Consider the following 12,368-nt stretch of genomic DNA (forward strand, 5'->3'; position numbering starts at 1 on the left):
AAAATGCTTCCATTTTAATTTAAATGTTTCTTGTATTCTACTTAGTAAACAAATACTTTGTTTTCTATTTTAAATGTTTTGGGTTTTTTTAAAAAACCAAGGTGGCCATATGGACTCAATTCATCAGCAGAAGGTGAAATGCCCAGGTGTAATCACTGCTTTTCTGTCATATCTGAAACTGTTTTAGATGCACTGAGTATCTGACACAGGATAACAGTGTCTATTTCATACTAGAGTTGAATATTTTTTATCACACAACCTTAAGTTGTAGATTTCAACTACTGAAAGCAATGGCATTTCTGTATATTGTTGGTTTTAATCAGATGTCTCCTTCATAGCATCTTTCTTGTGCTGGCAATGGTGTGGAGTTCCCTGTGAAAGCACTAATTTGTCTTTGCTTTCTGAGAACTGGGAAATTGAATATCAATATTTCTGAGGAAATATCTAATAGCAAATGTGCTGTGAGAAGTGGGGGAGGGAAGATGTTTGTTTCTGTAATTGTTCCCTTTGCAGATTGCTTAAAAGAATTATTACAGGCTAAATGAGTTCCACCCAGTTATTTGAGACCAATTGATAGCTGTTGACAGTGATTATTACCAAATTCCTCCAAGCATTCTGTGTCCCTGGTGTCCCTGAGCTGAGAGCTGACACCGCTGCCTGTCTTTGCAGGACCTGTTGTTCAGTGTGTGTGCCCTCAATATCATCTCCACCATTGTCTGTGCTCTGGCAACAGCCATGTGCTGCATGCAGATGGTTTCTTCTGATCTTCTGCAAATGGTGAGTATGTTCCAGGGACAACACAGGATATTGTCCAACAGAACATATTGTCCTGAGCTGTCTGTATTCATTTGCACCTACTCTCTGCTTGTAAACTGAAGACTGTTGGTGTGTTTGTGTGGTGTTAGAACTTGTGTGTACATGGGTGTATTTTTTTATCTGCATACATCTTTATAGTATAGCCTATAGATGTATGCAGTATGAATAGCTGCTGTGTTTTAAATGTCTGTGTATTAGAGGGTTATAATCAGGATTTTGCAATGGGGAATATGTTGCTTTTGTTAACGAGGTTATTAGCAAGGTTCAGTCATATAAACACATTAAATTTTCTATTATTATTTGTATATTATCCTCAGATTCCTCACTATCCAGAGCAATTACTTAGCTTTGAGATACTGGTTTTCACTACTACTTTGGCATGAGAACTATGGAGTAGGAGCTGTATAAGTTCAAAACAGGAACTTGTCACACCCCTGTGCCAATAACAGCGTTTTCATAAGGAAAACATGCTCAGCTTCAGAGTAGCACTTGTGTTCCAAACAAGATGGAAAAGGACCATAAGTCTCCTGCACAGTCAGCTGCATCACAGGATACTGTCTTGTTGTGGCTGGACAAAGGCAGCTTTTCTGTCCCCAGTGATTTGCAAGCTTTGAATGTAATGCTGAGACAGAAAAAGAAGGAACATTTAAAAACCTTTGTATTTTGCAGGCCAGCTCTGCTGCTTCTCTTGCTGGCTAATCTAGGAAATCATCCTGTTTAATAAGGGAGAGCAACCACACAAAGCTCATACCAGGCATTTGTGTAGCTCATGTTTTAAAAGGTTGCATAGGTGGGAGACTGGCCCAGCAAGTTTGCTACAAACCATTTAAATAACACACAGGTGTTGTATGACCTGCCATGCAGGCATGTGGGTGCCTAAAAAATAAATAAATCAGTATGAGTACAGTAGGTGCCATGGATACTGATTTAAGTGCATGAGTTACAGATAAGGCAGTCCTTTCTAGACAAGTGTTCCAGTCACTGGGTTACAAACTCAGTTAAAGATTATTTTTGGTTTGTGATCTGGTGTTTGCTTCACATAGTAATGGATATAGCAAATTAGGTACCTGTGTCTGTACAATGACTACAAGCAGTGCATAAATGCATTTTTTCTTGTAGCACTCTGTGTGTGCATGTTGTGCCTGCTTGTAGAGGCTTTAAACAGTGCTTATGGAATAACTTCAGTCTGGATGTCAACAATTGACAGAATCATTGCAGCTGATGACATATTAATCTTTTAAATGTTAAGGGATTTTTTTCATATTTGGCTATTTTTCTTTCTCATACATTGTCCCCTCTGTAATATTTGCTGCAGGAATGCTCATTGACTAAAGAACTTCTTCACCTTGCAGTGATGATGGGGAGATGAAGAGATCATCTACCTCCAAAAATGTGTCTATTGTTACAATGATCCAGAACTGTAACCATACATGTTCCTGGAATCTTAACCTACACTTAATTTAATGCTATTTAACAGTGTAAGAGGAATAAAACTGTATAGATAACAATGAACCAAGAACAGTATGTAAGTGCTTCTGATGGGCATTATGCAAGAAGCATAACCTCAGTAGGAAGTCAAATCCCTTAAAACCATGCTATTTTTCTTTCTAACACCCCATTCTTGACATCTTTAAAACTCTTTCTTTGCCACCTGGCATTATGTTCATTTCTTTTTGCTTCCTCTGCCTTGTGCTTCCACAGCTTTCTGTCTTCCTGCTTAGTTGTCTGTGCTCTCACCTTTCAGCTCCATTGACAAGATCTTCCTTCCCTCTCCATGGATGAAGGCAAATAGTGTATATCTTTCTGCTCAATCCCAGTCTTTCCTTGTTTCTCAGTTTTTCCCTTTCTTTTTCCAGGTTGCTGAGCCAGATTCCTCCGGGGCCTAAGTGAGCGTAACTTCCTGGGGCTACGCTGACTTAGACCAGCTGAGATCTGACCTGGAGAGTTCTTTTTCTTTCACTCTTTGCAGCCTATTGCCCCATGACCTGCAGCTCCCTTTTGCTCCACAGCACCCAGAAATCTGATTAATTTCTTTTTTTCTTGCTTGTTAATGCTTGATTTGTGCTTTCCCCTTTCACTTTTCCCTGCTGTGTGCATTTTGTCTTAGCTGGGTTGTACCATGCTGGAAGTTTGAGACAAGCAGCAGCAGGAGACACCACCCCTCTTAGATGATAAAGGCTCAATGATTTTCCTGATGCTTTTACTCGTGCTCTACAGCATTCAAGAATTGTGAAGGCTCTCAGGGCAGCAAAAGCAAGAAGAGGAACAGGGAACACACTCCTTGGGCATCATTAGGTTATCATTAGAGCCTCAGTTCATGGTTCATGTGCTGTGTTCATGTTCTTGTCTCAGAGATTAATCAGGATGGTGAATTTTTGCAAATTTCAAGCAATTGTAATTTATTGGTTAGTAACATAAAGCAGGTGTATAATACAGTCTGAGGGAAACCTGCAGCAGTGATTCTGTGAGCATGTGCTTTGTTGCTGTCGTTGGCAGACAGTGAGAGTCTGATTCATCCAGGCAAACTGAGGGTGTTTCATTGGAAACTGCTGTCCTCTGACACACTGATCTTCAGTAAAAATGTCCAAAAAATGTAAACACAAGCTGTCCAGTAGTAAGCACAGATTAAATTTTCCAATGACTTTGAAGGTTGTTTTTTTTTTAATAATCCTACCTAACAAACATTTGGTTTCAAGTGTTAGAGAAAAAATACTGCAAAACATTGCAAACTGTTTTTCCTGCTTTATTTTTTATGCACAATTTTTTCATTTTGCTTTAATCTTTCTCACTGTTTTAAATATAAGCAGTTGCTCAGGTAAAGAAAACCATACCAATTGTACTAAAGCTCCAAGAGTAAGTGATAGCATAGTTAAAGATTGAAATAGCATTTGTTATGTGTTTCACTAGGCAGTTTAAGGCTGCACTCCATTACAGGCCTTCCCAGAACTGTCCATTCTATGTACACAGCCCTCCAGGAGATAACTGTGAATCAAATCAGATTATATCAAGGTTCTGTAATGTGAAGAAACCTCTCTTAATAACCAAACTGTCACTTCCACGGTGTTTCCTTTGTTGCCTAAGGCAGTTTCAGTTTGCATTTTGTCTGATGAGTGGCTGCTGCAGAAATGCTCCCTGCTTTCCACAAAAGGCAGCTGCCTGAATTCAGCAAAGAAATAGGAGAAATGATGCCCACTGTGGCCAGGCTAAATCATGAAGTGGTTCACTATTTCACCCCTGACTCCAGATATGTTTACACAGGATTCATCCTGGAAGTCCTGGCACTGATATAATTGAGTGTGCTCTGATTTTATCACCATCACTGTTGGTGGCTGTTCATGTCCTGTGATACATAAACCCACCTGTTATTTTGTAAAGGAAATGAGGTAATGATGACACATGCAAATGGTAGCATTTAATTACTGTTTTCATCAGTCAGAGTGATAATTCAGCATGTGATTAACTTAATAGGCTCTAGTTAATATTTCCAGTCCAACCCCTCACACGAAGCACCTCTGTCTGAGCAGAACATCTTGCTGGCATTGTTTAACCCCCTGGTTATATATCCTGGTGAAAGAGTAATGAACCTCTCAGGGTGAGACTTCATGTTAAGTGAGAACTCATCTTACATGATTACATATTTTTTATTATTTAATCTAATTACATCAAACCCAGACTATTAGGGGGGTTTGGCACAAAACTCACAAGTATTGTAAAGCCCAGATGACAGTGCCTTTAGAAAAGGGCATTGCAAATGATGTACATCCATGGGAAGATCCTAAATGTAAATATGGTTGGGTAAATATTCCCTTCACACACACCACAAATAAAATGGTATAATGCAAGCCTTTGGTGCAGGAAAGCTTTTTGACATCTTTAAAAAAGGGACCATTTTTCATTAAACATTTTATTGGTAGAATAAGTATATTTAAGACTATTTATGGTGAGCACTCCGGACTCTGATCACAAGGTCATGAGTTCGAGTCTCAGTGGAGACTGTGCCGGGCAGTTCAATGCCTCTCTGCCATCCTATCCCATCAGATCTTGGATGATCAGCAGGGTCAGCCCTGGTTAGTACTGGGTGCTGTAGACAGTCCTGAGGACTTCACTGTCTCTGTCCGAGCTCGCTCGGCCATGGCAGATGGACCTTGGGTCTTAAGCGGTGGGGCCAGTTCTGCGCACGCTGTGCCTCACCTAAAACATCCACTGCACAGGCTGGAAGGGCACACCCACGTGGGGAGAGCCCTTCCCAAATCTTCGTTTGTGAAGTTTGGCCATACATACATACATTTAAAATATGGTTAGTACTTTGAGAAAGATTTTGTTGTCACAGAGCAGTCCCCCTGAGACTGCAGAGCTAATGGTTTGTGATGGTTGTAGGAACAGCAACTAGAAACAATGGAGCAGAAACAGCTGAATGTTTGCCTTGTAATAATACCTCCTGTGTTGCAATTTCCCCTCAAGATCAGGGAAAGAGTAGAAGACTGAACTACGGTCCTTCTATTCTTGCAGACAATTGCAATCCACATTTCCCTTTAGGACATACTGATTCCAGTGTTTCAGACAAGGAAAACAGCAACCTGTCCAGGAGGACAGTTAATTGAAGACAGAATTACAGACTGGGGTGTATTGCCAAGAGCTTCTACTCAAGATAACATGCCAGTATTTCATTACATGCAATTAGAAATTTTTACTTCCCGTTCTTAAGAATTAGCAGATTTTTATAAATTACATATAGAGACTGAAATGAAAATAAGGAACCCTGGAGTCTCCAAAGGATGCATTTCAAAGTTACACAGTGCATTTATTAAATGTGATATGGAAGGCAGAGGTAATTACATGCAGATATGGGAAATACTCCAGATAAGAAACTTGCTGCTTCAGATAAGTCCTAATTGCTGAGCAGTGAATCCCAGCAGTGCCATTTCCATGGCATTCATAGTGCTGAGCAGCTGCAGGATATGCAGACTGGAGAATGCCTGGTGATGTCCATGGAGTGTCCCACAGCTGGGAATACTCATGAATCCTTCCTGGTCTCACACATCTTGGGCAGAAGGATGTACCACATGGGATCACATGAGGAACTGTTTCATCAGAGAATTATATTTACGTGTCCTACTTGCTGTTTCTTCAGCTTCTTAACTGGGACTCCTCCACCAGTTTTTACTTCAATGTACTCAAAATATTCATAAATAATCATTCTGGTCACTTTGGTGCCCAACTTTTAGGTGACCTGTCAGTGTAGAGCTGGAAATTTGGTCTGACAAGAAAGAGAATGAGTTTTACAATCTTCTTCGTATCTATCTAATAGCGTTTATTTCACCTTGAAGAGCTGGAAACTGAGTGAAGAGTGGTGTAATTCTGCCCAGCACTGCCCTCCTGGCTGGGAAGGGACAGCTGCAGTGCCCTGCTGCAGACTGGCACCTGGCACAGGAGGGCACTGCTGCCCAGCCACACCTTGCTGGCTCCGTGGAGTTCTCAGTGCTGCAGCACATGGACCTGTGAGCATACCTGCATTTTCAAACAGCTTTTCCCTCTCTGGAAGCAGGATGCTTCCAGCATTTGTGGTTCTAGTTTTCTGCTTGCTGACAAACTGGCTGCTAGGACCAATTTCTGTATTGAGCAAGAAGTGGGTACAAAACCACAGTGTTTTACAGATTTCTTGTTCACTCTGCTGCACCCAGGTATTTTATCCTTCCCTCATAACTGCAAACCAAATAACAACTTAAGTAGTCCTCCTAATCAGAGCTGTTTAAATCAGGCTGTTCCAAGCTGTGCCCAATGAAAACACACACAGTTCTGTGTGCAACGTGTGCACTGTGTTGCACATCCATTTGGCACAAGCACAGATCTGTGTAATGGCCTGTTGGGTACCAGACACATTTCACAGACTAGAGTAAGGCCTTCTTTAGTCCAGGAATGAGAAAACACCTGCATGAGTGTAGTAGTTGGAATGCCAAGCTTCAAAGGCAAGGGTAGTGATTTCCTAAAAACCAAGCATGAATTCTTGATCTGTCTGTCATTGTCAGAGTTCTGAAAGCTCCCAGCATTCAACAGCTCCAGGAGCTCAGCATTTCACATTTCCAGAACTGGGGGCTTTCTATTTATGCCTAGTAAATACATTTGAAATATTTATTGATACCTATAGAATTTTGCTAAGCTTTTTAACTCTGTGTTTACCAGTGATGTTATTTGCTGTTTACCCTTGTCTGTAACCATTTCCTATCCATTGCTTTGGCCACTAGTTTAATCTCAAAAACCTGGTTAGGAGACCTGCTTGTGTGAGGTGTTTCATAGTGTGAGTTACAGTTTTGGAAATTACATTGAGTTCACCTTGGTCTTGTTTGTATTGGAGACCAAACAGGTCACCCCCATTTTTGTTTGGCAGTTCTTATTACTGTCTGTCCTACTTGTCATCAGCATCTTGAGGGTGATTATTTAGTAACAGCTGTCTTCTAATACCAGTGCTGTGTGTTTCCTTGTGAAAGTGTTTGTCAACATTTCTTCTAGTCCAGCCTTCTCAGTTGTTTGCATTTTCTGTGTCTTTTTCTGACCTATGGAATTTGTATTAAGTCTTTGCTGAGACCCTGCCAGCCTTCACTATTTGAGACTAACCCTTAAAGATTTTAAAAATACATTTTATTGCAGAAAGAATAAGCATTTGCAGGCTCATAGAGATTAGTAGGTAGGGTAGTATGGAATAAGATATGATTTAATTCCCACTTAGTAGCTTTCCAAATGTTTTCTCAAGGATGTCTGTTCTTTGTAGTAATCCCTTATATTTGCTATTGTTTCATTTCCTGCTAGTTTCCCTCTTACAGCCTTTTTCACTTTAATTTCTGTGCCTTCCAGCAGGATGATATCACACAGGTAAACTGTTGTTTATGACCCCCCCAAACATGTGCATTTCCATGTCCATCCTGCTGCTCATTGTGGGTGTTGGTCACAGTTTGCTGCCATGGTTTGTATTCCCAGTGGCAGTTCCTGGCAGGGATGTAAATGATTCTGCTGTTTGCACCTCAATATTTGGTCTTGTCCTTCTTGCCCCACAGCCCCTTCTGCCCTGTGTGAACCTGTGCCCTGTGTCCCACCCCCAGAGTGTGTGCTGTGGTGCCCCTGCTGTGACAGTGCCGTGTTTATTGCCCTGGTCTGGACTGTGTTGGGTCTCCCTCCCCTCTGTGGCTGAATGGAACCAGCTCCAGGGAGCTCCAGAACTGAGGGGATGGAGCCACATGGCCTCTGGTGCCAACCAAAGCTCGGGTTCCATGGCAGGCTGTGGAAATAATCTGGGAGAAGGCCAAGAAAGAAAATTGTTTAGTTTCCAGACTACAAAAATGACCCAAATTATCAACACTTGTAGGAAAAGAGCTGCAGTCCTGAGTTTGGTGGAATCAAGCAGGGTACAAAATGCGACCCAGAGTATGCAGATATTTCTCTTTATTATGATAATTTTTATACATATTTTTGGTATTTAAATTGAAGTTTGTCTTGCTTCCTTTTTACCCCCAAAAGATTCTTGCATGTATTTGGAATGGGAGCAGACTGATGGTTGCAGAACTTAGGGCAGAAATTTGGAGTTTAATGGTTAATGTTGATGTAATATTACAGTTTGGGAAATGGCTGTTTAAAGATCAGATGAGTTCAGACCAAATGACTGCAAGAATGTAGGTTTTTGTGGTTTGAGGTTTTTTTTCTTTCTGTAAGACAAATATAGAAATGTCAGAAGTTTGGAGTTTAATGGTTAATGTTGATGTAATATTACAGTTTGGGAAATGGCTGTTTAAAGATCAGATGAGTTTAGACCAAATGACTTCAAGAATGTAGGTTTTTGTGGTTTGGGGTTTTTTTTTCTTTCTGTAAGACAAATATAGAAATGTCAGATGGTACCTGGGATAACAGCATCCCACCTCACATGGAAGATGAAAGAGAGCATCAGACATTTCATGTAACAAAGAATAAATCAAATAGATGTCATGTCTCTTTTCTGCTCTGTGCCATCAGTGGCACACAAGGGCTGGAAGGCTTTGGTTGGCTGTGAGATATAATGATATAAAATACCCTGCAGAGGAGGTTCTCTATTAATAGTTACACGTGAAAATGTCTCTGGAGAGCTGATTAGTAAGTAACTAACCATTCATTTTCACAAACAGTTGAAATTGGTCCTCTTGACTGTTTTGTTTTTTTATTACAACTTTGACCTGTGAAACAACATACATAGAGTTTAGTAGAATTAAGGTGTAACCCAACCTTTTAAACACCAAACCCCAGTACCATTTCTTTGGTAATGTAAATTCAGCAGAACTGCACCAAGTTAAATTTTAAAAAGTGAACAGTATAAAAACACTGATATTAAAATTTGATGTAATTTACTTTCTATTTGCTGGATCTCCTAAGCATAAGCATTACCCCTTTTATTTCACTGCTTCCTAAATTTTTATAATGGATTTAAACAAATAATGATGTAATGAGTGAACCTACAAAGACATGTTATCTTGTTCCAGTGTAAAAAAGGAATGTGCCTTCAGCAAAGTTTCTTGGCTGACTTGTTTTAAAAGGCAGGAGGTAAAGATCAAGTCATCTACTGATCCAAGAAAAGTGATATGACAGCAGAAGCTTGCCTGGAGAAAAAAAAGCCTTCAGTGGTTTTGGATTGTCTTTTGATCCCCTTTTATCCGTGGGGATCATAAAGAGGCAGGTCAAGGTGACAGAGTTCCATGTGATCTGAAGAAGGGCCCATATTTGATCTTGAATTAGCTCAGCCCTTTCCTAGGACAGTATTTCCAGTGTTCCTGAGATCAAGGGGATTGGAACGGCTTCCTTAAATCCCTGCTCTGCCAGAAGGTGATGAGGATTCTGGCACAAATGTTGATAGTACTTCTCAGTTTTATTAATTTTTATTGTTCAGTGTAGTTATTTTCTTTTTGGGTTTGACATGTTTATGTGGAATAAATGTTTTTCTTACTTTTGTACCAGCATTTGAAACCTTTATACCAGATTTAAATGTGCAGTGTCTGTATCATGAAAATGCAAACAGCTATTAAGTATTTATTATTTTACAAGAATAATACAGCAGAGTTATAAATGGCCCTTTTTCTGGAAGTCAAAAATAGGTGGGATATTTTTAGTTGTTTCATTCAAAATTTAATGAATATTTGGTAGCTTATTTCTAGTTAGTCTTATTTGGGGTTGTTTTGGGCAGTGGCATTGGGTTTTTTTGCTCTGTGAACACAGGGGAGTTCAAATCAGAAACAAAAACATGTAAATAGTTGTTTTAGTATTTGTATCTATTGTTCATCAGTTATTAAGAACAACAGATTATGTGGTTTTATAATAAAATTGTGTACAGGGTAGAAACATTCTTGAAAGGCTGTTTAATTTTAAATGTCTGTGTCCTGCATCCGAAGAGTGACTGCCTTGGATCCCCAAGGCCTCTCTGTCTCCACTCAAACCTTGTGCTGTATTTTGGCAATCTGACCCCTCCCAACCAACCCCAAGTGTTCTTCTGCTTCCCCAAGCGCCTCTTCCATTTCAGTGTGGGCATTAATGACATTGGATCTTGGTCAGGGATGCCAGTACTGCCCTTTTTTTGCCATTTTTATTAGTAGCCATGCTGTTTGTGCCAGCTGAAGGAAGTTGTGACGTGTTTGTGTTCAGTTCCTGCCACAGAGGCCGCGCTCCTGCCCCGCCGACTGTGCCACTCCCCACGGCCCCGCGCTGCACCACGGTCTGGACTTCGACGAGTTCGTGCCACCGATGCCACCCCCGCCCTACTACCCACCAGAGTACACCTGCACCCCAGTGCCAGAGCCACACAGGTCATTCCTCTCCCTTTCCTACACTCCTCTCACAGTTCTGTGGCTGAGGAGCAGAGTGGGAGTTCTGCAGACTGAGATCTGCCAAAGAACATGAAGGAAAATAATGTCCTTGACTCACACTGGGTGCTTTTCCCCCCAGACATTACATAGGGATTTTGGCAAACTTGTAGGGCTACACATGGAAATATTTGTGTTAAAGCATTGCTGTAACAGAGAAATGGTTAAACTTAGCTAAGACAAGGGTAACAATATCTGAACTTAGAGCAGAGATATCTTACAGGTGATCCTTTCACAGTTGTTACCATTATACATTTGAACTTGAACATGAGATTGGAATTTTTTAAGGAAATAATTGCAGTTAATATGTATTAGTGTGGAATAGTGAAGGACATGAATGATGACAAAACAGGCTGGTAGAGATGGATGGCATCCTAAATGAAAGAGAGTTTTGAAAGCCACCCTGTGAACTTAGGGCTTCATTTTGGTAGTCCAATAAATTTCTTCATTGTAATTCTTTGTAGCGTATTGGCTTTGAATTCAGAGAAGGCTTTACATCAGTGAGGTGCAGGTAATAGTTTAGCAAACAAACCCATTGCTAAGTTTGCTTGTCTGTGTTTGTGTACAGAGGACTCCACCTGGACTTCCCTCCCTCCCCTTTCGGTGCTGTGTATGAAGTGAGCATTAACAGCCCGGGAATGCTGTACCCCAGCGAGCTGCCCCCTCCCTACGAGGCCGTGGTGGCAGAGGGGCCTGCCAGGCAGGTAAGGAAACCAAAGGCAATTCTTTAGGTAAGCTTCAAATTGCAGTGATGCAAAACAATTCTGGGTAAATTTTGAGGAACAACCGGTTAGTGTCCTATTTATGGACAGGTGGAGAATGGAGCCAAATTCTGACAATTTTAGGTCTACAGGAGGAACAAAATGGAGACATGAATTCTTACATAATGCAAATGCTCCTGTAGAATATGCACCAAGCGTAGCACAGTATGAAGTGTATAATGAGATTTATAAACCCCTCAAAGGCAGACTTAGCCATGGAAATCATGGCAGATTTAGCTATAAAAGTGCTTCTGGAAACCATTATATAATAATGTCATAATTGTTAAACCTTTTACTGAGCATCGGGCAATAGCTTTTATTTGTTTTTAAATGTATTTATGTCCTTAGAATCTCATTAAATTGTATCAAATTAGACTCAATAGTTCATTAATTTCATGAGCAACAAATGTCAGTCCTAGTCTATGTGGTTGCATCCATGTAAAAACTGTTGTTATCTATACTGATTAGGAATTCCCATTTCAGGACTACAAAAAAAGTGGTTTTCACACTGTTTTCCATACAAAGTATTGACCAGGATATAGAGAATATGAGAACAAACAGATCAGGGTTCAGTGACTGTATTTATAAGGTTTGCTAACCTGTAGGCTCTGCAGGCTGGTTAGAAGCACAGGCTTTCTTGCTTTTTCCTGTTGGTGGCTCAGTGCCTGTTTTTACCACCTTTATGTCTGAGGATGTGCAGTCAAGGAGTTTTGTTCCCCTTGGCTGTGCTGGCACCTGTGTGAAACCCTGTGCCATCTCCATGTGAACCAAAACTCTGACCTGACTTAAAAATTGTCCCTGATACCTCCTACAATTCAAACTGTGGTTCTCCTTCCTCCAAGCAAGAAGGTTAATCAATTCCAAGTGTACATAAAATACACTCAGCAGTTATCCTGAGAGAATCTTGGGTCAACAAATGTTT

At 40.6% G+C, this 12,368-nt stretch overlaps 1 protein-coding gene across 2 annotated transcripts in view; it reads left to right on the forward strand.

Moving 5' to 3' along the window:
* The window catches only part of ENTREP2 (endosomal transmembrane epsin interactor 2), a 94,722-nt gene that overhangs the window by 66,634 nt on the left and 15,720 nt on the right, over positions 1–12,368 (forward strand). The window contains exons 5-8 of one of the 2 annotated variants that reach the window (XM_071568681.1): positions 670–777; positions 7,666–7,683; positions 10,468–10,628; positions 11,254–11,389. In XM_071568681.1, coding sequence (XP_071424782.1) covers positions 670–777; positions 7,666–7,683; positions 10,468–10,628; positions 11,254–11,389 — 423 coding nt within the window. The remainder of the gene's footprint in view (positions 1–669; positions 778–7,665; positions 7,684–10,467; positions 10,629–11,253; positions 11,390–12,368) is intronic. The other variant, XM_071568682.1, reaches the window with a different exon arrangement.

This window comes from Pithys albifrons, chromosome 13 (genome assembly GCF_047495875.1).
Source record: "Pithys albifrons albifrons isolate INPA30051 chromosome 13, PitAlb_v1, whole genome shotgun sequence".
In the NCBI taxonomy this organism is placed as follows: domain Eukaryota; kingdom Metazoa; phylum Chordata; class Aves; order Passeriformes; family Thamnophilidae; genus Pithys; species Pithys albifrons.